The sequence below is a fragment of the Musa acuminata genome, chromosome BXJ2-4, assembly GCF_036884655.1.
Source record: "Musa acuminata AAA Group cultivar baxijiao chromosome BXJ2-4, Cavendish_Baxijiao_AAA, whole genome shotgun sequence".
Taxonomy (NCBI): domain Eukaryota; kingdom Viridiplantae; phylum Streptophyta; class Magnoliopsida; order Zingiberales; family Musaceae; genus Musa; species Musa acuminata.
Window position 1 is genome coordinate 34,882,231 of NC_088341.1, and position 24,247 is coordinate 34,906,477.

The 24,247-nt window shown below is 44.4% G+C and overlaps 3 protein-coding genes across 7 annotated transcripts; 1 reads left to right on the forward strand and 2 right to left on the reverse strand.

Annotated features, from left to right (window-relative positions):
* Window positions 1-438: 438 nt before the first annotated feature.
* Window positions 439-8,161, reverse strand: LOC103981298 (serine/arginine-rich splicing factor RSZ22A). Of its 4 annotated transcripts, none has more exons than XM_065105071.1 (7): window positions 8,043-8,161; window positions 5,750-5,859; window positions 4,714-4,802; window positions 1,308-1,560; window positions 1,037-1,138; window positions 829-933; window positions 439-715 (listed from the first exon to the last, which is right to left on the reverse strand). In XM_065105071.1, the coding sequence occupies exons 2-7, from the start codon at window positions 5,836-5,838 to the stop codon at window positions 679-681; spliced, it is 675 nt and encodes a 224-aa protein (XP_064961143.1). In that variant the 5' UTR covers window positions 5,839-5,859; window positions 8,043-8,161; the 3' UTR covers window positions 439-678. The 4 variants fall into 4 exon arrangements, with proteins under 4 accessions (XP_064961143.1, XP_009396262.2, XP_064961142.1 ...); XM_009397987.3 differs by having other exon boundaries at window positions 1,037-1,135; window positions 8,043-8,160; XM_065105070.1 differs by having other exon boundaries at window positions 829-936; window positions 8,043-8,160.
* Window positions 8,162-10,461: 2,300 nt separating this feature from the next.
* Window positions 10,462-16,655, forward strand: LOC135582698 (potassium transporter 6-like). 2 transcript variants are annotated; one of them, XM_065105073.1, is made up of 9 exons: window positions 10,462-11,346; window positions 11,450-11,951; window positions 12,054-12,107; window positions 13,102-13,362; window positions 13,448-13,500; window positions 14,116-14,239; window positions 14,323-14,577; window positions 15,301-15,707; window positions 15,893-16,655. In XM_065105073.1, the coding sequence occupies exons 1-9, from the start codon at window positions 11,293-11,295 to the stop codon at window positions 16,523-16,525; spliced, it is 2,343 nt and encodes a 780-aa protein (XP_064961145.1). In that variant the 5' UTR covers window positions 10,462-11,292; the 3' UTR covers window positions 16,526-16,655. The 2 variants fall into 2 exon arrangements, with proteins under 2 accessions (XP_064961145.1, XP_064961144.1); XM_065105072.1 differs by having other exon boundaries at window positions 10,469-11,346; window positions 11,447-11,951.
* A 3,161-nt stretch (window positions 16,656-19,816) lies between these two features.
* On the reverse strand, window positions 19,817-20,657 carry LOC135609156 (non-specific lipid-transfer protein-like). Its single transcript, XM_065102255.1, has 2 exons — window positions 20,176-20,657; window positions 19,817-20,044 (listed from the first exon to the last, which is right to left on the reverse strand). The coding sequence occupies exons 1-2, from the start codon at window positions 20,529-20,531 to the stop codon at window positions 20,035-20,037; spliced, it is 366 nt and encodes a 121-aa protein (XP_064958327.1). The 5' UTR covers window positions 20,532-20,657; the 3' UTR covers window positions 19,817-20,034.
* Between the last annotated feature and the right edge of the window lie 3,590 nt (window positions 20,658-24,247).

Consider the following 24,247-nt stretch of genomic DNA (forward strand, 5'->3'; position numbering starts at 1 on the left):
AGTTGGATGTGTCTGATATCTCATCATTAGCACCGACAGGCTAATTTATCAAGGTAAGACAGTACCTGAAGACGACGCTAGTGCCTTATAAAAAAAGGTGCATCCCATGATGAGATCGTCAGTGAAGCAGAGTTTCTGACCTCGGTGATGCATCAACAATGAGAGAAGCACAATACCAGAAACTCCCACGTGATGGTGATGGTGGTGGTGAGGTATACCCCCCATTAAATAGGTCGTGCGAGGCACAAAAGCAGAAAACCCCAAGCAGCGAGGAGAGAGATCCCACGGTTACTGCCTTAGCAGGAAAAGATGACGAGAAGCACAAAAGCAGAAGAAAACCCGAGATGATGATGATGCGAGGGATCCCATGGGTGCTGCCGTTCTATACCATAGCAGAACACCTCAAACAAAAAAAAAATAAATAAAGGGGCACGCTCATGTTAAAGACCTTAATATACTTATATAAGAATAAGAAAGCCATGAGGAAAATAACCTCTCCAAATGCAATGCCATGCCAGCAAGCTGAAAGTGCTCCAACTAAAAGGTGAAGAATCCAAAGCTCCGAGAGTCCACAATTTAACCACTTTAAGCCAATTAATGATCATAGGACATCCATTGGTCCCTTCAGGTCCTACAGTGAGACAAATTTGGTTGGATTTTTCAGAAACATGGTGTCCTTTAGCTCCGGCTCCGGCTCCTGCTGCGTTTCCCATCCCTGCAGAAAAATCTTTGGCATCAATACTGTCGCAACTACATACACAATTGCTATGTATACAGGTTAAGAGGTCGTCCCTATGTTCAAAGTAATAACTACAGACTGTCACACACCCATTGGCATAGGGGGGAGAGTCTTGACGACGATATGCTGGTGGTGAACGGCTGTGGCTCTTGTCACGGCGAGGAGAATTGCTACGACGTCTATCCCTGCCAGGACTTCTGATAAAAATGAAATGATGATCAACAACACATTCATGAAGATCAAAACGACGAGATCCTAATCTCCACTAGATGGAATCACACAGCTCAGACAACATACTTGTTACCATAAGGAGAATCATCACGACGATATGCCGGTGACCGACTCCGAGGTGAATAGCTGCGACGAGGGGATCTTCTCCCTCGTGGACTACGACTTCTGCTGACCCAAAAACAAAAAAGGTTTTACACATTTCACAAAAAAAGCTAAAATCCATGTAGTAATACATGTAATAGATATATATAACTAACTTTGTATAAATAACTTATATACCTTTATAAACAGCGCAATGAGGTTAAGTATAATTAACATTACATAAGAAAAATCATACCCACGACCATAGCTAGGGCTTCGTCGATAGCGAGGTGGGCTAGGGCTTCGACGCCTTCCGCTTCCCAATCCCCCTGTGCCAATCCGCAATTTGCACTCTCGAGCAAAATGACCAGGTTCGCCACACTCGTAACAGTTCATGTCCCCACCTCCACCTCCACCTCCACCTCCACCTCCACCTCGCCCTCGACCACCACGACCGCCTCCTCCAGCCTTAGAATTATGAGAAAGTTCCACACGCCACCCATGTTTCCCTATAATAAAGGCCAACAAAGTTTATGTTACAAAAATGAAACAGAATTTGGATACAATTAACACCTAGATGAGAAATTAAGACTAGTAGTTGCAGGAAAAAAATGTAATTTTCACTTTCACACAAAAATTCAGAAAATGAAGATAAATTCAGAAAGTTACTCTTGCTCTTTCAATTCCAAAGAAGAACTAAACAAACCACAACAATAGCTTACAAACTATATGCTTCAACGATTTTGTCTCTCCACAACTTTTGTAAAGGATGGAAAAAAATTGAATTAAAATAAGATTAGCATGCAGTGCTGAAAATAAACAACAAAAAATTCAGCATACTTCAAAAAGATGTCCACCAACCAAGCGGAATTACAAACCAAATGGTCACAACAGAATCAAAATTGAAAAAGAAGAGCTCATGGATTTATTTACCAAGATGGGCTCCTGGACCAAAAGAATAAGCTGTATCTTTAACATAAGTGCATATGCTATCATGTCACGAATATAATGTCTTCCAGATATATGTATCCATACATCAAACATTTATAAATTTTACTCCTCTCCCTACATCAGGCCTCTTGTCTTGCGCATAATAGTGACATCGAAGTCAGTGAAGACAGCAATTGAGCACATAATAATTTGATGATGGCCATGAGAACCCCTAGTTTATTCAAAATGCATTATATGAGAGAGATGCCTTCACCACGATTGCGAAGTTTGATTGAAACCCATCCACGCACAAGCCCTAACGTAGAAACCCTTTCTCACTTTGTTTCTGCATGGTGACGAAGTTCCTCCCATCGACGAACGACGGCAGCAGAGACAGCGTCTTCCTCCAGCAACAGCGGCAGCGACAACAGCAGCATCTTCCTCCGAAGGCAGTTGTGTTGGCTTCTTCCCCTCCCTCCTGGTTATCTCTATCTCTCTCCTCCCTCGTCCCTCTCTCTCTTCCCCTCCTTCCCTGTTCACAGCAGCCTTCTTCCCCATTCATGCAGCCCTCCTACAGCCTCTTCCCTCTTCCCCGTTCACCACTGCCACTTCATCATTGTTTGTCAATTTGAACTTAGAATAGATGTCTGCTTTGCTGTTAGTCTTTGTTGTTTGTCTACGTTTGTGACAACAGCTGCTGCCTGTTGTAGTGAATCAGTAGTAAAATGTCGATTATTATTGCTATTGCTGTAATGATTAGTGCTACTTTTTAGTATTTTGGATTGTTGTTGCAGCTTTAGATGGTGACAAGATTGAAGATGATGAACCAGACTTTAATGACCTTTGATGTTAATCTTGTTTTATTTTGTCATTTTGTTATTGGATATGGACAATGTAGTTTGGTACTTTAAATGAATGCAGGTTTGAATCTTGATGTGTCATTTTTGTTTTAGTTTATTTTTATTAATCATGATATATAATTTTTAAATTAATCATGCTAAGGCCCTCAGGCATTTTGGGACCGTGGCGCCTAGCACTTTTGACTGCACTGAGTAGGACAAAAGAATTACAATAATTAATATGAACCCTTGCTGACCATCGACTGCCTGCTATCAACTGGCCAACTGCATGTCAATAGACAACAACCAACAGGATCCTGCAATGGCCAGTGATCTCACTGAAGCAGTCGTAGGAAGCAATCACCATGAATGTTAGCGAGACAACATCTACCTGTTTGCTAGAGGATAGATGATAGCGATGGGTAGCATTGACCTTCTATTTCTCTATTCTTTCTTCTCCTCTACCCTTTGCCATAACTACCAGAATCAACTACTGCTTGTTTATTCTTCACAAATCAGTGAACTCACTTGTATTATTTTCTGGAAACCACTAAATTCCTTGGTCAGCAGCAAACCTCTCCCTTGTGCAAGCCTGACTGTATTATTTCACACAACCACCACTAAATTCCATATGCAAAAGACCTATTATTTGTGCAATGCTATCTCTTGCTGGTGCCATTATCTCATTCTCAAATTGTCGAGTATGCTCCAATGTATCTGTTTATAAGGATACAACGATTTCTAGAGATATCAAACCTCCTTATCTCTTGCCTTCTTTCCATAATAAGTACTACAAGTTTTACACTCAGACCTACAATAACATGACCAACGATAATATAGATATTAAAACATATAAACTATTATAACAAGAGCAACAAGTCATGATGTCACAAATATTTGAAGTTGACTACATTATCTTTCTCGTTACTCCACAGATGACAAAATCTCTAGTTAAATCGACAACAAAATTTCTACTAAATTCTTTTTAGGTCTCCTTCTATCACTATTCCACACCACTAATGTTAATCAACTCACCTCATCTAAGCATACCATCAATAGGTCCCCTATGAAGTGTTTGTCATCTAGATGATTCTCTGTCAACTCACTTCAACTAATCATAGCATCTATGTCTCCTTTGATGTGTACATATCATCTAGATGGTTCTTATTTTAACCTCTACCGAGAATACACCTAATTAATGTTCTGTACCTATCCAACACTTAAATCCATAAAGCATGATTGGAGAAACTCCATACCAAAATATTTCTTTTAGTCTATGGGGCACTCTGTGATCAGAAACCAAACATGGAAAAAGGGCCGATCATCCTTCTCATGATCTCAGAGTACATCAACCAAGCAGGCCAAGAAACTTTGATCTTTCTGAATCCGGTCTCAGTGGTTTTTAAAATTAATTCTGACACCCATTCTGACATGAACCAAATACACCTAGGTCTTGTAGAGGACTATTTTCATAAAGCAAATAACATCTAACATTTCTATGTGTTAATTCCTCCAACAATGTCAATTTTGAAATCTACCAAATCCGAAGCTTCCATTGTCTAAAATAAAAAAGTATTATTATTTGATACCATTAGTCTTACAAAATATTGGTTGTGCTTGTTCCACCCAACTGCAACAAGAACAAAATTTCAGAAAGATGTGAACCAAAAACAATGCAGAAAAGAATAAAATCTAAAATGAGTAACTAAAAACACAAAAAATATGAAGCATTATATATTAGTTAACCAAAAGTGATATTTCCCATGGTCTAAAACATAGAAGTATAATATTGTTGAGGAGGAAGGGCATGATATAAGAACAGACAATGTTTGAGATTTAGGTGATCTGAGTATCATATAATGTAAGGAAAATAAAGCACAAGAACTTGTGTACCATCTATGTCACGGATGGCATCCAAGGCATCTCTTCGGTCATCAAATTCAACAAAACCATAACCAGGTGGTCTCCGAGCAACCCAAACACTGCACATGCTCGAACAACATGGTTCCGAGCATCATATCACATCAAGTTTTCAACCAACCATAACAATATAATAAACAATATAATAAGCGATCGCATGTATTTTATAAACATATACAGGAGCATGAAAAATAAAGACCTATCATGTTTTCATGAGCTCAACACCACAAATTTATATAGACTATTGACATAGTCAACCCATGCAATTTAATACACAAAGATCAAGAGATGACTGAACATTTACACATGGCGACCAACAAACAAAAGTTGAGATGACATCTATCTGTAGGAGTGAATTACAAAACTAATTAAACAGATATAAATAATAGGCATCCCAATATGATATACAAAACAAGTATACGGTAGCATTACGACTAGGCAATGGTTTTATTGCATAGAGCATAAGAATGTCTAACAGCTGGAACCAATCATCAATACCAACCTTCTGAGTCTTGCTTGAACAAACTATGGCATCAACTCGTTCATAGAAGATCGTTAAAAATGCAATTAATTCTGCATTAGTTAGTGTCATCTTCCTTTCCCTGAAGTGTTTGCTTAAATATTCATGCATCAGCTTTGGATTTCATACTTAAATTAGTGCTAATTGTGTTGATCCTACTAAGTTCTGCATTGATTAGTCTTGCAATCTTGCTTAAGCAATCCTCTCGACATACACCCTTCACTAGATGCAACCAAAGATTCTCAGAATAAATCAAGATAAAGACAAATATTTTGATATTTGTGCAAAAAGGAGATATCAAGGTATGCAAGAGCCTCGAGCTCAAATGATCAATATGAAACTCAATGCTTCCATAAAGCAAGTCAGATCAACAAATAAAAAACATATTGACAAGAAAAAAAAATAAACAATTTCAGATCATGCATGCCCAGCTATCAAAATTAAGGTACTGACATAAATGAAAACTATTGATTTCATTAAAATGTCCACCTTCGAAGTACACCGAATGCTCGGAATTCATCTTCTAGTTCTCTTTCACTGACTCGTGAATCCAGGTTTCCAACGTAAACTCGAGACATTTTGGAACAATGATTGCCAACCTAATAAGAATAAACCATGAAAAAAAATTGTTAAAATAATATAAAAGGAGTCAAATATACTTGCATACACCTACACTAGCAGATGTTGTTATTGCTAGTAGTGATTTGACTTGAAAATTAGATACCCCTAAAATTGAAATTGAGATGTAAATAATTGGAAGATAGAATGCCTGCAAGTTTTTTTCTTCGCAAAGGGTAAGTGATGGTGGGTTTTAATCGTCAATTAAGCTAGCAACTTCAAAAATATATCTATGAGGTTTTGAACCCTCAAACATTGGTAAGTGAGTCTCACACACCATTACTATCAATGTTTTAGGTTTAAAAACATGTCGGATGAGGTTTCAAACACTCGACCCTTTGGAAAGTGGGATTGGCACACTAGACCAATAGTTTAGGTGTAAAAAAACAAAATGGGCATTTTTAATGACCTAGGAATAATGAGTCATAAGTATATGAATAAAAAGAAAAAAGTACAATGCAAGATATATATATATATATATATATATATATATATATATATATATATATATATATTTGTATGTGTAGAAAACAATGAATATGAACAAAAAGAAGAAAGAACATTACAAGTTTCTAAAGAATGACCAGTTTTTACCTGAAAGATCAATGACACAAAGAAAGCAATAGTGATCTAAAGTTCTGATTATAATAATAACAATAATGAGCATGTGGAAAGAGATGTGAATAAACAAAATTCTAGTGAGAGACAAATAACCTCGTAATTTATAAAAACATTTTAAGAATAAAATAAGACAATAATTCTATATGATTTCTAAAATAAGGTTTGGAAGATTTAAAGACGATGTCTAGTTTAACTAAAAATACTGAACCAATAAGGAAGAAGAACACATGCCAGAAATGACAAGGATATGGAAAAGCGGAAGAGGGAATAGAGAAACCAGATTCATAAGCAATAAAATGACGAGAGAATCTGGAGAAAAGAAAGGAAAAAAGGGTACAAATAATCACTATTGGTAATGTATTACAACTTTAAACACATTCTAAGTTCAGATGAATCGCAAGATAGTAAGATCGATTACATAGTCATTTTGGGATGGATAAACAAAAAAAATTATTTGATTACACACGAAACTGTAATTTTCAAGATCAATTCCATGGTTGTTTTGCCTCGTCAGTATTACTAGTGCTAGTAGAGTTTGGCAAACATTCACCAAAAAATTCAAGACCTAACATGATCTTCGTAAAACCTAAGACAAGTCCTCCTAAGAAAACAGCAAAACATCAATGAGCTTCAAACAGAAATATGGCCCACGTATACCTACCACCTGTCAAACAAAAAAGTTTTATAATGGTAACCAATTTCAAGCATCAACATCTTAAAACATAAGAAAGACCATACATCTTGCACCGTCGAAAGCTATGGTGATGGTATCTTGAATTCAATAAAGCAAGGAACTCCAACGAAATATTTCATTACATGCTAACATGTCCCATTGAGAGCTCAACAATTCAATTATGGTTGGATCAACCAACATTCTATGATCAATTCAATTTTTTTTCCTTCTGACATGATAAAAAAGATCCTTAGGTTCAACAATACCAAAACATTCAAGGAATTATGAAGGATTTAAATTTATACGTTTCTCAAGATCAAGAAACATCCCGTGATGAACTAGGTGAAAACAAAAATAAAAGTCTCACAAGAAGCTATGCAGCTAAACGTTCACCTCTTTCTTTCCACAAATTATCTTTAAAGAGAACCCTTCTCGACGTGATCAATAGTATTTATCACAAATCATTCCTATCAAGCAGCGATCTTAACATTATCCAAGAATACTAATATTTCGGAAGTTGTGATGGATTAGCAAGAAACACGTCAAACAAAGAGCACAAAACCGGCAAGAAACCCTTATCACCATCCAACATAAGGAATCGCAACAAAACAATATGTAATATATGTCATTCGAAACCCAATCAAGAAGCCCTTTCTTCGCATCCTGCGTTCTTTTCTTCTCCCCTTCAGGTACCGCACGACAACGCAAGACGATGTCCCCAACCAGGAAACAGGAAAAGAAAACGAATGTAACAGATGACAACACCGACGCGACGCCTTCAAATCCAGGTCCCGCAGAAACCGACGACAGAGAGAGAGAGAGAGAGAGAGAAGCGGGGAAGGAACGAGATGCAAAGAACATCGGGATTACCTCGAAAGATTGCAGATTCGCCGGTGGGAGAACCTCGAGAAGGGATTTCCTTTGCCGAGTTAGGGTTTTACGGTGGAAGAAAATATAAAGCCGGCTGGGTGAGTTGATATCGGGCGGGTACCATTTGGATCCGAAATTAGTGTCCGAACCGGATTCTATTTGGATCCGAAAAATTTCAAACTAAAGGGGCCTCGAAGCCCATCCAATAAACAACAAATCGGGCTCGAATTGGGCCGAGAAACGCATGGGACGACCTTCCTTTCTTTACGGGACGATTTGGTTGATCCGCATTAATTATAGGCCAAATCTAACTCAGTCACCTAAAATTAATCTTTATTTTATTTCTAATTCCATCTCACGCATAAATTTAATGGTTAATATTGGCCAAAGTTATATCACAAAGAATAGCTCTTCTACTCTTCCAAAAGAGATACTTTACTTGCAATGTTTAATATGGTGTCTTTTCAGCGGTGAAAGTGATAGCTTTGAAAAGAAAGAGAGAGAGAGAGAGAGAGATGAAGACAAAAAGATTCATGTGAATTCAAAGTGAGTCAAAAGACGCCAAGCCCACATCACACCTAACCTTATCAGTCACAATAATAATATATAAAGGGGATAATATCAACATGCAAGTGACATGAAACCAAAAAGAAAGACTCGAAAGGAAGGGATAAGCATGTCGACAAGGAAAGATCGGATCATGAGAGAGAGAGAGAGAGGTATATTTGGGTGAGCATGGTCTGGAGCTTGATCCCAATGCCTCACGGAAAGACGCACAAGACAAGGCAAGCTCGAGATGGTTTCATGCATGCCTTGGACAAGATTTCAAGCGTTGGCTTTTGTTCCTCGGGGTGGGATGTTGGTGACGGCTTGCCAACTTTGACAGAATACATATTTCTTTCTGTACCTGTGTTTGTCTCCATCTATCTGGATTTAGAGAGAGAGAGAGAGAGAGAGAGAGAGAGAGAGAGAGAGAGAGAGAGCTCTATCTATCTACATCCATCCATGATAAGAGTCGAGAGAAACCTTCTCACCTCTTTCCCCTGTCCTTAAATCAAGCTCCTCATTCAAGTAATGTTACATAAACAACGAGAGGGCTGTGCCAGTTGAGTTGTACTGATGCGTGTGGTCGGTTGTGTGCATCACAAAACATGCTATTTGTCTCTTGCAATCCCCTAGTTTATGTATCAGCAGAGTGCACCGAAGGAAGCAGTGAGCATGAATGTTGTTGGACTGTGCCAGAGACACATTATTCCTAACACCATTTGGAAAATTCACAGACAGAGAGAGAGAGAGAGAGGAGTAAATGAGTGAATTGATTGTGAATCTAATGCATGTCTACCATTAATGTACACCTACTACTTTGATATGATAGATGATAGCAGTGGTTTGTTTGACAATGATCTCGTGGCACTGCGAGGGGGAAAAGAAATGCATATTGGTCCTCCTCGTTCCTCAGTGCCCTGTGAGTCACGAGAACAACTAGTCCCCAAATAAACCTCAACAAGGATGCTTTTTGGATTAACATATTGCTCGTAATTGGTGGAGACATGTTGAGGTTTGCTCCTTTAGCAAAGCCAGGAAGTGATAATGTTTGCTTTAACCAGAAAATTCGTGAAAAATCGGCATATGATTCCTTGCTCATTGATCTATTTAATGTTGGTCAGTACATAGTTTTTTTCCTCCCTCTCTCTCTCTCTCTCTCTCTCTCTCTCTCTCTTTTTGTTCCTTTTACAGCTTCATCGAACCTTACTATACTCCGATTCTGTTCCTTACTATACTCCGATCGTGTTCCGGTTGACAGAATCACAGTTGGATGTCTTCACATATATTTCATGGCAACTGCTTGGGATCTTGGCAAGTGACCACCGCTACAGCTTTCAGTTTGCGCCAAGGATGATGTATGGGTTTCCTAGCGAGCGTGATGTAGTGCTCCCTCCATAAAAAGGAGCTTTAACAAATATGTAGTGACCAGAGCAACACCATCCCATGGTGCTAATCCCACGACTTGGTGGTGTAGCTCCAAGCCTGCCTTTTAGCCTTGGCACAATGAGTCGTCGACGGTCCTCGATACCTTTTCGGGAAGCTTGAAGATTCATCCTACTGTAATGTGCTCGTCTAGCAGCGAACCGGAAGATACAGGATGAACAAGAAGGAGATGCAGCTGAGCTCGTCTAGCCAACCGAGTTCATGCACTGCATTCTCGATTGTGAATTATTTGGGAAATGCATCAGTTCATATATCATGTGAAGATTCAGAAAGGTAACTGAAGATTTTAACCAATCGATGGGAACGGCCAATCCAATAAATGGATCATCCCATTTCTGTTCGAGTCGCAATGATTCACAAGCCGTGTCTCACCGGGAATCTGGACCACCGAGGCATTGGAACATGCAGCATGCGCATTCATATTCGATAGAGAAGACAACCAGTTGTGCTGGTTCCTGTGTGATCTCCGTATGAGATGGCAAGACAAGCCTACCCCATGCATTTCTTGTTCTTTTCATTCTGAGGTCAAAGGTTGACAAGGAACAATCATAAAGGCATGCTTGAATCATCCGTCCTCAGCTCTGCGACAAGCTGCAAATCTTTCCGTCTGCTTTTTGATCAGCCTTAGAGCACCCACAGCCACCTTTTTTTCGGTTTTTTGTTTTCCTTCGGTTACTCTTTCCCCCTTTTCTTCCTGTTTTAGTGCCTTCCACAGCAGGAGGCCAGCTCAATATCCTCACCTTCGAATGCCACCAAAGGAACAAAAGGAAGAAGAAGACGGTACCACCACATTCATGACCACCAACCCCACCTCTCTCTCTGCAGACACGCCAAGACGAAACTGTTCCCTCCTCTGAATTGTAACTGAAACCCACGGTGAGGAAGCACCTACTCCTCCCATCGCATCATGACCACCAACTCCATTAAATCAATCTCCCACACACTCTTCACCCCCTGCTCACAATATTCTAATGCTCCTCCTCTCTTTGGCTTCAACTCTCTTCTCCGTATCACCCCTCCCTGGATGCTCTCTCCCGCCCCCATCTGACCTCTCTGTTCGTCTCCTTCACAATCCCAACCGCCCCTTTCCGAAGCCCATTACAACATTCTAAGAGAAGAGGAAAAAAGAACAATAGCAGACGCCAGAGCCCGTCACCTCTGTCCCCGATGTGGTGAGGCTTCTCTTGTGTCTGGAAATCCTCCTCAGAGCTAAAAATATGAACCACATAGCGAGTGCGGTGATTTCTTGACCTCTTCAAAGATGGATCTCGAGCGCGGTGGCGCCGGAGCTGGCCGCTACTCCACTCCTGAAAAGGTATGTTGGGTTTTCTTCAAAAAAGATCCCTTTTTTATTGATTTGGTGTGGCTTATGGGGCTCGTTTTGATCCCATGTTTTGGTGAAATTTGCGTGACAGAAGAAGGATTCATGGAGGACGGCGCTGACATTAGCCTACCAGAGTCTCGGGGTCGTGTATGGCGATCTGAGCACGTCGCCGCTGTACGTATACAAGAACACCTTCGCCGAGGATATAGAACACTCGGAGACGAATGAGGAGATCTACGGCGTGCTCTCCTTCGTCTTCTGGACCCTCACGCTCGTCCCCCTCCTCAAGTATGTCCTCATCGTGCTCCGGGCGGACGACAATGGCGAGGGTGGCACGTTTGCTCTGTACTCCCTCCTCTGCCGCCACGCCCGTGTCGGATTCCTGCCGAATGGTCAGCTGGCTGATGAGGAGCTATCCACTTACAAGAAGATGGACGGTGGGGGAGCTGCTCCGCCGATGGGCGCTGACACTGCGGCATCAAGGGTGAAGAGGCTGCTCGAGAAGCACCATGTGTTGCAGCGCCTGTTATTGCTTCTCGCCTTGATCGGGACTTGCATGGTTATCGGGGATGGTGTTCTCACACCAGCCATTTCTGGTGATATCTTGTTCTTCTTTTGGATTCTCCCCCATTTTTGGGGACGTTTCATTGTTCTGGCCGCTCGGGGGATGTTCTGACCAACCAGTGGCGGCTTTGCAGTTTTCTCGGCGGTTTCAGGGCTCGAGCTCTCCATGTCCGAGGAACATCACAAGTGTAAGGCAATTCTGAACACTCATTCACAAACTCGATTTTGTTAGGATTAGCAATAATGATTTTTGTTGTGTACAACAAGCACATTTGGCTAACCACTAGAGCTTTTCCAGGTGATCTGGTTGCTGTCACACTTCTCGTTTACTTCTTCTGTGATGTGGATGTGCCTAGTTTGATTCCTATATGATGCCTCTTTTTGTTCTTTGTTTTGATGACTAGCAATGGATTGACTTGCTGTATATGATGCTGAGATCCTATGGTTGCTTACACCCTGAAGATGTGCTTTTAGCAACCTTTTTTGTGTCTAAAATCTACCCTTGCATGTAGGTTTATGATAAAGGAGAAAAGAAAATGTGGAAACTTTTCTTTTCTTAGTCACAAAAGTTTCACAAACTGACTTCTAGTATTTATTTAAATTACATGTCATACAGGTCTGGTTTTGACCAATAAGACAGAATAAATTACCCCCGATATGTCCTTCGTAATTCTTTACCAAAGAAGATCTATGAGGCTTGTTTATTTTTGTGCTTGAAATCTTTCTTTAGGAGTGCAGCTTTAAGGATCATGGAATTTAGAATCCTGTAAATGACCAAATTTAGGCTACTTGCTAGAATTACCAAAGACGGAAATTAGAAAATGTCAATTTTTTGATATGTTCATGAGACAAGAAACAAGTTCAAATTATCTATTCATTCCTCATTAATAAATGGTGCCTGTTCATTCTTAAATATGTAATTGGCGCTGTTGTATAATCTGAGCTGCTTCTGACAATCCAATGGTAGTAGTATAAATGTACCAAGGCTTATATCGCATGATTTTGCTGTAATAAGATACTTTAATGATATGTTGCTTTGCACAGCTATTGATTCTCTTTTTGGTCGTATAAACCAGCATTTGATATTTCTATAGATTCTCTTTTGCGGACCTGCCTGCAACTTGTAATGCTTAGATAGACTTTCTGGCTTGATGTTTACTTTTAGCATTCATCGATGTGCAGATGTGGAGGTTCCCATAGCATGCCTTATATTAGTTGCTCTGTTCGCCCTGCAACATTATGGCACACATCGGGTTGGGTTCCTATTTGCACCAATTGTCATCACTTGGCTTCTATGCATCAGTGTGATTGGTGTTTACAACATTTTTCACTGGAACCCACATGTATATCAAGCACTTTCTCCATACTACATGTATAAATTCCTGAAGAAGACTCAGAGAGGGGGTTGGATGTCCCTGGGTGGCATACTGCTGTGCATCACGGGTATGGGGGGGATTATTTTATTTGCCACGGTAGTCTACTTGATTATCTTCATGGATCATGCTGCAACTTTCTCTTGTCCATGCAGGCTCTGAAGCTATGTTTGCAGATTTGGGACATTTCTCACAATTGTCAATACAGGTAAAAGAGTACAGACTTCAAGATCTTTCCACTTTTTCTCAGTCTCTAGTTAGTATCCTCATCTCATTGATGCTTCCACTTAATCCCATTTCCGATATCCTCAGTTCCATCTATACTAAAACTGGAAACTGGTAATCTAATTTCTTGGTTCATGTAACTGCTTCCATGTGCCATCTCATTTTACATGCAACTTCTTGCTTGTGTTCTGGCCTTTGTTTATACTTGAGTCAGAGCTTGTCCAAATATTTCCTGGTACCATCTTCATCCACACCACCCAATCGGAATATTGCTAATTCAAATTTTATCTTTTGAAACAAGGCGACACTGGATGTGTGGATTAACATCCGGGCCAACATTTGTACATTTACCCGTAATGAAAATGCTGAATAACCTGCCAACCTCCTCTTCACAGACAATCCCCATAAATATAGTGATATTGCACCAATGAGTCAACTCCATCTTTTTCCAAGGATGAAGAAAAATGCATGACAGAAGGAAAATTAGAATTTCCGAAATCTTGATATTGATATTTGATATCTCGACAGCTACAACTCTATATGCATGAAAAAATGATATTTGATAATTGGTTCTCACTAATTAACTTATACTCTGCAGATTGCTTTTACCTCTGTGGTTTATCCATCACTGATCCTAGCGTATATGGGACAAGCTGCCTATCTATCCAGACATCACATTATTGAAAGTGACTATCGAATCGGATTCTATGTTTCAGTGCCAGGTATGCCATCAGGAATCTTGAAATTTATCTGCATAGCAATGTTGATTTTCAGTATACTGAATGTAGAGTTATTATCTCGTTAGAACAAATAAGGTGGCCAGTTCTGGGAATAGCTATACTGGCAGCCGTTGTTGGAAGCCAAGCAGTTATCACGGGTACTTTCTCGATCATCAAGCAGTGCTCTGCTTTGAGCTGCTTTCCCAGGGTGAAGATCGTTCACACGTCATCTAAAGTACATGGGCAAATATACATCCCCGAGATTAACTGGATGTTAATGATATTGTGCTTGGCCGTTACTGTTGGTTTTAGAGATACAAAGCGCCTCGGTAATGCATCAGGTATGTGAAGAGCTAAAACTTAAGTTAGTCATGCATTCATATCAAACCATTATAGCAGACTACCAAAAGATTTCCTTGGGAAGCTATGTGACTGGCAATTGCTCTTATTGAGTTTCCATGCGATATATCAGGCCATACGAATCTGGAAATCTCGATTTAATAATGAGTATGTCTATTCAACCCGATACAGCCCACTCATCTTCTGATAAATGATTAGTCCTTTTCTCTCTTGCATGCCAGTCCTTTGAACTTTACCCAATTTCCGGCTTGGATTTTATGCACCTTCCACATTAGTATCACTTCAGCTTGTGTATGCTATTGCAAATGGCATCGGATGCCAACCTCTTCGATTGTGGATCCCTAATATCAGTTTAGAGTTGGACGACTTGCGACAACAAGTACACCGTGTTCCATCATTAGAAATCGATCCTTTTGGCCTTTAAGGTTTCTTGTGACCTCGCTTGATACTCCACATGTTCACAACATCGAATCATAAAATGCCTAGTTTCGATATATCTGCTCGGTACTGAACCCCAATAAATAGGTGTAATTTATCAATATCCATAGAGGGTATGCATCTACGTTTTTCTTTTCGCTTTTTCTTCGCATAATGAAATAAATACTAAGAGACATGACCTACAACAAATCATATTCCTTTTTCCCACAACTTCATGTGGCTAAATGCTTCGGGCCTAATCTATGATCTGTTCCTTTGTTTGACAGGGCTGGCTGTAATTGCTGTGATGCTGGTTACTACCTGCTTGATGTCTCTTGTGATAGTTCTGTGCTGGCACAGGAGCATCTTTTTGGCTGTTTGTTTCATCCTCTTCTTTGGAGCGATCGAGGCACTGTATTTCTCAGCATCCCTTATCAAGTTTTTGGAAGGTGCTTGGGTCCCTATTGCCCTCTCAATTATCTTCATGGTAATCATGTATGTGTGGCACTACGGTACGCTCAAGAAGTATGAATTCGACATCCAGAATAAGGTCTCCATCGATTGGCTCCTGGGTCTCGGCCCTAACATAGGAATTGTCCGTGTGAGAGGCATTGGTCTCATTCATACTGAACTGGTATCAGGAATCCCAGCCATCTTTTCACACTTTGTCACCAACCTCCCTGCATTTCACCAGGTTAGCCATGTTTTATTTACTTTTTCTGCTGTTAAGATGTGTGGTAGACATTATCCAATACAAGTTTCCTTGATGTGCTCAGTAAACATATCACACTTCATGGTCATTAGCATATTAATCTCGGTATTAGTTTCAAAACGGGAAAGGCTGTACTTAAGTCTGATCGCATGCTGCAATTGCTCCAGGTCCTTGTGTTCCTCTGCATCAAGTCGGTGCCGGTGCCGTATGTCAGGCCAGAGGAGCGGTTCCTCGTGGGCAGAATTGGCCCAAAAGAATACAGGGTCTATAGGTGCATCGCACGGTATGGGTACCACGACGTCCACAAGGATGATTTAGAGTTTGAGAAGGACCTAGTTTGCAGCATTGCTGAGTTCATCCGATCAGGCATCTCTCATCCCAGCGGCACGGCAGAACGATCCGAGAAGGATGATAACAGAATGGCTGTCGTCGGAGCTGGAATACGATTGTGTGAAGAGGATGCTGACCCAGAAGATGCAGCTGGCCCTTCGGGGTCAAAGGAGATACAATCAACTGTCACGGCAAGGAAAAAGAAGGTGAGATTTGTGGTGCCTGAGAGCTCAGATATGGATTCCAGCGTGAGGGAAGAGCTGCAGGAGCTGATGGAAGCCCGAGAAGCAGGCATGGCTTTCATTATGGGGCATTCCGACGTCAGGGCAAAGAGTGGATCTGGTTTGATTAAGAGACTCGTCATCGATGTCGGGTATGATTTCTTGAGGAGGAATTGCAGGGGTCCGGCCTTTGCAGTGAGCATTCCTCATGCATCTACATTGGAGGTGGGGATGGTATACAATGTCTAAATTCTATCGTAACAGATGTGTACATCGATGTTCTTAGTTTAAATTAGTACGAGGATTCGGTTCCTCAGTTTCGGGCTGTTGATTTCAGAAGCGTCTTCTTTTGCTGCATGAAATGAGATCCTGTTTTGCAGATTCTTTCTGTGCCATGTTTAAAATGAGCAAACCCTGTCGTGTAGATTGGAAACGACGAAGAGAACGAATCCAGCAGCAGATCTCGCAGAGTAGTTTCATTCGATCACCCTGCACGATGAGTCGGCCAACAGGATGTTGGCCTTACCATTTCGTGCGCGGTATCGCCGTGCTGAAGAATTTGATTTGTGTGGTCAAAGCTTCCTCCAAAACATAGAACTCCGATGTCGTCTTCCTTCTCCAGCATAATGCGAAAATCCAAACCTACCTTTTGTCTCTCCTCTTTCAATGCATCTATCTCGTAGCTCAACTCCCAACACAAATAATAATGTTCTACGGACCACAACCGTATGAAGTTTACACAGAAGAGGCCCGAAGGAGCATAAACCTTATCTTCTTCTCTTTGGAACATCCCACGGGGCTCCACAATGACAGGAACCTGAGAATCCATGCAATGTATCATCTCTTTCCCTTTTGTTCTTCCTTTCTAGATGATTTTACAGTTCGCCACTCCAAGAGGAATTTCCACAATTAAAAAGAGTGATTCTTCATGCCTACCCGCAGTGATCCTCGGAAGCACTAAGGAAGAAGAATAACAAATATAATAAGCTCTTTTCAGGGCGTGATTTACGTGGGAACAACCAAAGGCCGATATGCTTTCACAGTGATTCCTAATTATTTATTTGCATGCTAATCTTATCTACAACTTTTGTATTCCCACTTTTAACCGCTGGTGATCATTGGTTTCTTGGCTGAGTTTTGGCCGCGAGCAATGATCATAATATAGTAACAAAGACGATGAATGGGTTATGGTTGGATTCCCCAAGCAATGATCTGTAGGATGCATCTGCCCATCTTATTCAATCACAAAATCAAATCTTTTAGTCGATGAGAGTATGCTTTCGGGGTGGAAGTGGTTTGTGTCGTGCAGCAAGAATCTCATCCGGCTGGGTCTACAGATTCTTCTGGAGTTGTCTCATCCGAGTCATCTCTCGTCGCCGTCTCTCGGTAGATCTCCTGTCGTGCGTGGAAGCCTTGGGGTGTTTGGTGCTTCCCGTCGGGCTTTTTCATTTCCTGCATCGTTTAGCTTACGTTAACAGCTAAAGAATACATGACGCATTAACCATGTCAGTCGACTTCCGCCCATTATTCCTTCCATACTAACAACAGCAGAAGGCGATTGCCTCCTTAAATATCACACCGCCACTCGATCTCCCGTGTCCTCAACCCACTCGCAAACCAGAGCAGGAGCCATGGCCAGCAGGCCCAAGAACACCATCTTGGAGAACTCCTCCGTGATAGCCATGAACTTCGTGAGGATGTCGTCGCTCGCGCTGGCCAACCTGACTCTCGGGCCCGGTCGCGGGAACCACGACGTCGCCGTGCTGCCGCAGCCCCCAACAAAAAAGCCGGCGGTGGACATGCGGCAGACGGAGCCCAAGCCAAGCACCATCACGTACGTGATGCAGCCGGCCGGCACAGAAGGCGACGGCGGCGTCGACGCACGAGCCCAGAAGTACATCGAGAAGGTTCGCTCCAAGAACCGTGCCAATTATCCTGGTTCTTCACCTGATGTCATCCCTCCACCTCCCCTGCCCAAAAAGCAGGCCGCTCGCTAGCGTAGATTTCGTGACTGTAATAAGAGCCGGAGGAAGAGGACGGTCGCGACGGTGCTTGCACGTTGCTCTTCTTCTGGTTTTCCCGGTTCGATCTTAGCGTCTGTGTCGATCTGATGGGTGTTCGATCTGGGAGAGATTAGAATGAGATGAGATGGTCGGTTCAGAGTCTGTACTACTGTGGATGTGGATAATCCGAGCAATAAACTTGTCACGCTTCTCAATCGTACTTCCTTCCCTTACCACCGGAATGAGTACTGCCAACTGTTCATGCCTGCTTTTGTGCGGGCATATGCCGCTGCAGAATTCCAGGATGGTTTACTTTGGGAGATGGAAAGTAGGAAGCTGCAATTGCCTCTGGGGATGTCTGCTGCAGCACAAGTGAAGTTGGAAGTGCTACTTGGACTTGGATAATCTGCTGAAAAGAATATAATTGCATGAAGGTGGGAGTTTTACTTTGGGATATGGAAAACGACAAGAAAAAAACTCCTAATTCTGTGTAAAATTATAACAAAAACATCTATTTTACAAGCGGAATATATTCCTTGTGCCGATTTGCAGTGGACACCTTAAGGTGCACTGCAATTATTGGTTGCTTTTAGGTGGAAAACGGGCGGCAATGGCAAGCTTTTGTTGGAACTCAATCCTTCAAACTAGTGGCAGCTGAAAAGGACGAGGAGGAAAAATCTCGTCTGCAGTGCGTTTCCCCAAAGCCACTCCATGACATGCTTTCGTGCAGGACCACCAAGTCTGATGAACTGTTAGTGCTGTGAGTAAAGGCAGAGACAAAAGAGAGGCAACTGCTTCGGCCACCAGTTGCAGCAGCGCAGAAGAAAGTGGATCTCGCCTACATTTGATCGTTCTTGACGATGACCGCTTGTCTCTCCAATTAAAAACATCTGGGCTTGCAGAATAACTTTGCGAGTTTCCATTAAAGTGTAAAGTAGGTAGATGTAGCTCTCCGGTGTGATCAATGTTGCTGCATGCCCTTCGATGTTTGTGAAAGATCACTGGGGCTCGAGGTGCTAATTATATACTTGGTTAGGTTCATCATCTTGTTGATTATGAAGTGGAGTAGGATTGGCTTTGACTTTATGCAATCGGGTTGCTCATCGCATCAAATTCCACTTTGTCCCATCAAATGATATGATCTGCCTCGGTTGCAGCCCAACATTTGTTGCTGTTCTCCGGTGGTCTTGGCATCTTTCAAGAAAAGGAGAGGGGTCGATTGACAGAAGAGAAAGTAAGCGTCATGTCGACCTCGACTAGCAGAAAACTACACAGCAAAACAATCGATGTAGCTTCGAGTTAGAGAAGGTATCGACGGAGAATAGGGTCAGCAGAGGGTGCATGGAGAGCAGAGGAGGACGGATTGAACGAATCCGGAAGTGACGGCATATACTGTGGAATGTGCTGTGGTCCTTTTAATGGAGGATCGAACGAATCCGGAACTCAAACATGGAGGATTGAGTTCGTTTATACAGTATAGTCCACCATCTGTGATGGGCGTGAAGTTTTGTTTGTTTGGACATAAACACACATCATGTCATCAACACCATGAACTATTATTTACTTACTGCTTACTTATTAGTAGCATTGGCACTCATCGAACATCACAAACCACAAAGCCAAATGTAAGAGACGAAAATGCCAGTAGCTGGCGACAGTCCATCTCTTGCCATATGAAATCATTTATTCGTAGCACGCCAACTTAAACCATCTGCCCCCTTCCACGCGGTAGTGTGTAGGTCTCTCTCCAACATCTCATGCAACACTGCACGGCACAAACAGAAGAAGAAGAAGAAGAAGAAGAAGAAGAAGGTTGTGAGATGACGGAAGAGAAGTGCAGCAGCTGTTGGAGTACTCCGACATTCTACGTTTATGCATGGCTGCAACATCACGTACCGGCTGCAGTCGACGTCGGGGCTGACGGGCATGCTGAGATCGATCTTGCAGAAGGGAGGGAGGTGCTGCACCCGCTCCGGCTTGACGCCGAACGAGGGGCCGGTCTGCTTGAGGCACTCGCACAACTGGCGGCGCGAGGCGACGGTGGAGGCCATGCGGTTCAGCGCCCGGGCGCTCTCGCAGCACCGTGGGCTGGGATCTGCCCCGCCCTGTCCGATGAGGTACGACCCGCAAGGGATGAGAGCCGAGACGGCGTCGTTGCAGGTGATTGCCTCGGCCATGGTGTTGCACGCCAGCAGCAACGCAAAAGCCACCAACATCACCCTCGGACCGTACTTGGCTTTCTTCCCTTCCATTGGTTTGGTTTCTTTCTTCTGCTAACGATCGATCGCCACCACAAAAAGTATTCGAGCTCGAGTGTTGCCGAAGAGAGACGGACGGGGATGGCTAGCTACTTGTAGTCGTTCGGGTCAAGGGTGTTAGCGGTGAGCTCTTAATGCAATTGATCGAGTGGGCCTTTTTTGTGAGGTTTGTTCGACCGATATGTGGTTTGCCTCTGGTGGGAATGGCCACGAACACAAAGACAAAAGGAAACCCATAGATTGAATGCGTTGAGCAGTCCTGTGGACTATATTAATGTCCAACCGAGATGATGCAAATGCAATCTCTTAGTTGGAACTTTACTCTCTTCTTCTTACTAAAATCAATGCAAATGCACAATAGAGTCTCCCATGCACATGGATGGATGGCCCTGAGAGGTAGGGGTAGATTCGCATCTAAGCAGGTTAAGAAGAGTAAGGATCCAAAACCATCTCCGGATCTTATCCCAAGAATTGTCTATCACTGGAGGATTGTTCCCAAATGAAGTAGGTGATTTTTGTTGATTAGTTCCCAAATAGGGTATGTTATTTAAGTCAAAACCAATGGTCTTATTAAGGGTAATAATGACGATAAGACTCGGGTGACGTCAGTTGTCCCAGATGACACCTCACGCCTCTACTTACCTATCAGCACCTAGTCAACGCGGACCGGAACACCGACCAAGGCACATTAACACCCTGCTCAAGCTCGATCCCTCATGCCACACCACTGGCGATGTCAAACGCAACCAGAAGTACGACTCTACTCCCTGCGAGCAGGCACATCAGGCAACGGTAATCCTCACTATAAAAACCCTCGCGCTCCGAGGAAATGGGAGGGAGACAAGAAGACACAACTTAGCTAAAGAAACCCCCTTCACCATCCACTAATTTGATCGTCGGAGGGGTCGGGTCTAGCTCCCCGACCTGACCTTTGTGCAGGTGCGAAGGCGGAGGCCATCCACTAAACGCGCAAGCGAGGAGTCCTCTTCCGGAGGGAATAACGACCTCGTCCCGATCGGAACACTGCAACCGACCACCTCAGTAGTCCCGAGGAACGTCCTAGGGAGATTCCCTATCATCCGGACCCGAAACAAGCCGCGTCGGCCCCGAGGCCACGGCTTAAAGTTGTTTACACTAACATTTTGGTGCTAGAGGAAGGGCCCGAATGTCGAGGGATCACCCGATCGACTTAGACGAACCCGCAACTGAGGGGTCACGCCCGATCGGAGCTCCGGGGGAACATCCCCCACACAGAGATCTTCGTGACGAACACCCCACCATGACCTCATAGCGATATTGGCGGATATTCGACGACTCGGGCTTGTTGCCACCCGACGGCGCATTTGTCGACCCGTCGCCTGTGTCGTCTGAGGCCTTTCAGGACCTCGCTCATCAAGTCCGAGCTTTGACGGGTATGGTGCAAACCATTATCCCACTCGTTTCTCATCCGGCGCACCCGCCTGCGATCCAACCACTGCGGCAATAAGAGCCGCCCGTTCGAGCCCACACGCCACTTCCGGAGTTCCCTACTTCGCCTCGGGTCCGATCGGCCCCACTCGCGGATCGAATGATGGAAAACCCGAGCGGCCGCCCGGAACCCGAGGCATTATCTTCGGATTCAACGGACTCCCTGCGAGCCCAGCTACGCTTTGTTAGTCAGCGGCTCGACGAAGTGGAGAAGGAGGTTTGTAGGTCAAAGGGAGAGCTCGGGGAGGACGCACACCAAGGGTCTCCGTTCGCTCCTGAGATATAAGATCAGATGGTTCCCCTGAACTTCCGACTCCCCTCCCTGGACGCTTACGACGGCTCCACCAACCCAGCGGACCATGTAGCTGCTTTCCGTGCCCAGATGGCACTGTATGGAACTTCTGATGCTTTGATGTATAGGGCGTTTCCCACCACCCTGAGGGGGCCGGCCCGCACATGGTACAACGGCTTGAAGATCGGGACTATCATCTCCTTTGATCAGCTCGTCGAAGACTTCGAGCTTAACTTCTTGGCCTACGCCCGGCCAAAGCCGTCTGTTGCACTGCTCCTCGGACTTAACCAAAGGGAGGACGAGCCTCTCTCCCATTTTGTGAATTGCTTTACAACACAAATTCGGGGGTTGTCGGGCGCTCATCCCTCTCTGTTAGTGCAGGCGTTTATGACATGCCTGCGACCTTTCAGATTCTTCTGGTCCCTCGTGGAGCGACCCTCCACCACAGTACCAGATATGCTCCAGCGGGCTAACCAGTACATCCCAGCGGAGGCCTGGGAGGCCGTGAGGAGAAGGAGCGACTTTTGGCAACGGGCTCCATAGAAGAAGTCAAACACCCACGGTGGCTATCCGATGTAGTCCTCGTAAAAGGAATCTAGGCCCTGCCTCAGTCTCTTCCGAGCGAAGGCTCAGTATCTACCTGATTGCCTCCCGGCTCGCAGTTAGCTCCAGCCTAACCCCCTTTTTGTATCTACATGGCTCGGCCGTAGACTGCCCGAGTCCACCTAAGAGCGGCCTGCCCGCCTGAGCCGTGTCCCTCGGCCTCAGTCTGCCCGAGTCCGCCTCTACGCGGCCTGCCCGCCTGAGCCGTGCTCCTCGGCCGCATGTTGCCCGAAACCACGCCTGCGCGGCCTGCCCGCCTGAGTCGTGCTCCTTGGCCGCATGATGCCCGAGACCACGCCTGCGCGGCCTGCCCGCCTGAGCCATACTCCTCGGCCGCAGCCCGCTTGAGTCGTGCTCCTCGGTCGCATGTTGCCCGAGACCACGCCTACGCGGCCTGCCCGCCTACGCCATACCCCTCGGCCGCAGCCCGCTTGTGCCGTGCTCCTCGGCTGCGTGTTGCCCGAGACCACGCCTGCGCGGCCCGCCCGCCTGCGTCGTGCTCCTCGGCCGTATGTTGCCCAAGACCACGCCTACGCGGCTTGCCCGCCTGCGTCGTGCTCCTCGGCTGCGTGTTGCCCGAGACCACGCCTGCGCGACCTGCTCGCCTGCGCCGTGCTCCTCGGCTGCATGTTGCCCGAGACCATGCCTGTGCGGCCTGCCCGCCTGCGCCGTGCTCCTCGACTGCGTATTGCCCGAGACTACGCCCGCGCGGCCTGCCCGCTTGCGCCATGCTCCTCGGCTCCGTATTGCCCAAGACCACACTTGCGCGGCCCGCCCGCCTGCGTTGTGCTCCTCGGCCGCGTGTCACCCGAAACCACAGCCTCTGCCCGACCTGCTCGACTGAGTTGTGCTCCTCGGCCATGTACTACCCAGGGTCACCCCTATGCGTCCAACCCTCTTTCATTACTAAACTCCACGATTCCCGCACCCCTGGCAACGAACCCCCCTTTACAGCAACCGACGCATAGCTTCCTCCGGGGGGGGGGGAATATGATGAGGGTAATAATTGTGATAAGACTCGGGTGACGTCAGTTGTCCCAGATGACGCCTCACGCCTCTGCTGACCTATCAGCACCTGGTCAACACGGACCGGAACGCCGACCAAGGCACATTAACACCCTGCTCAAGCTCGATCCCTCACGCCACGCCACCGGCGATGTCAGATGCAACCAGAAGTACGACCCTGCTCTCTACGGGCAGGCACATCAGGCAACGGTAATCCTCACTATAAAAACCCTCGCGCTCCGAGGAAATGGGAGGGAGACAAAAAGACACAACTTAGCTAAAGAAACCCCCTTCACCATCCACTAACTTGATCGTCGGAGGGGTCGGGCCTAGCTCCCCGACT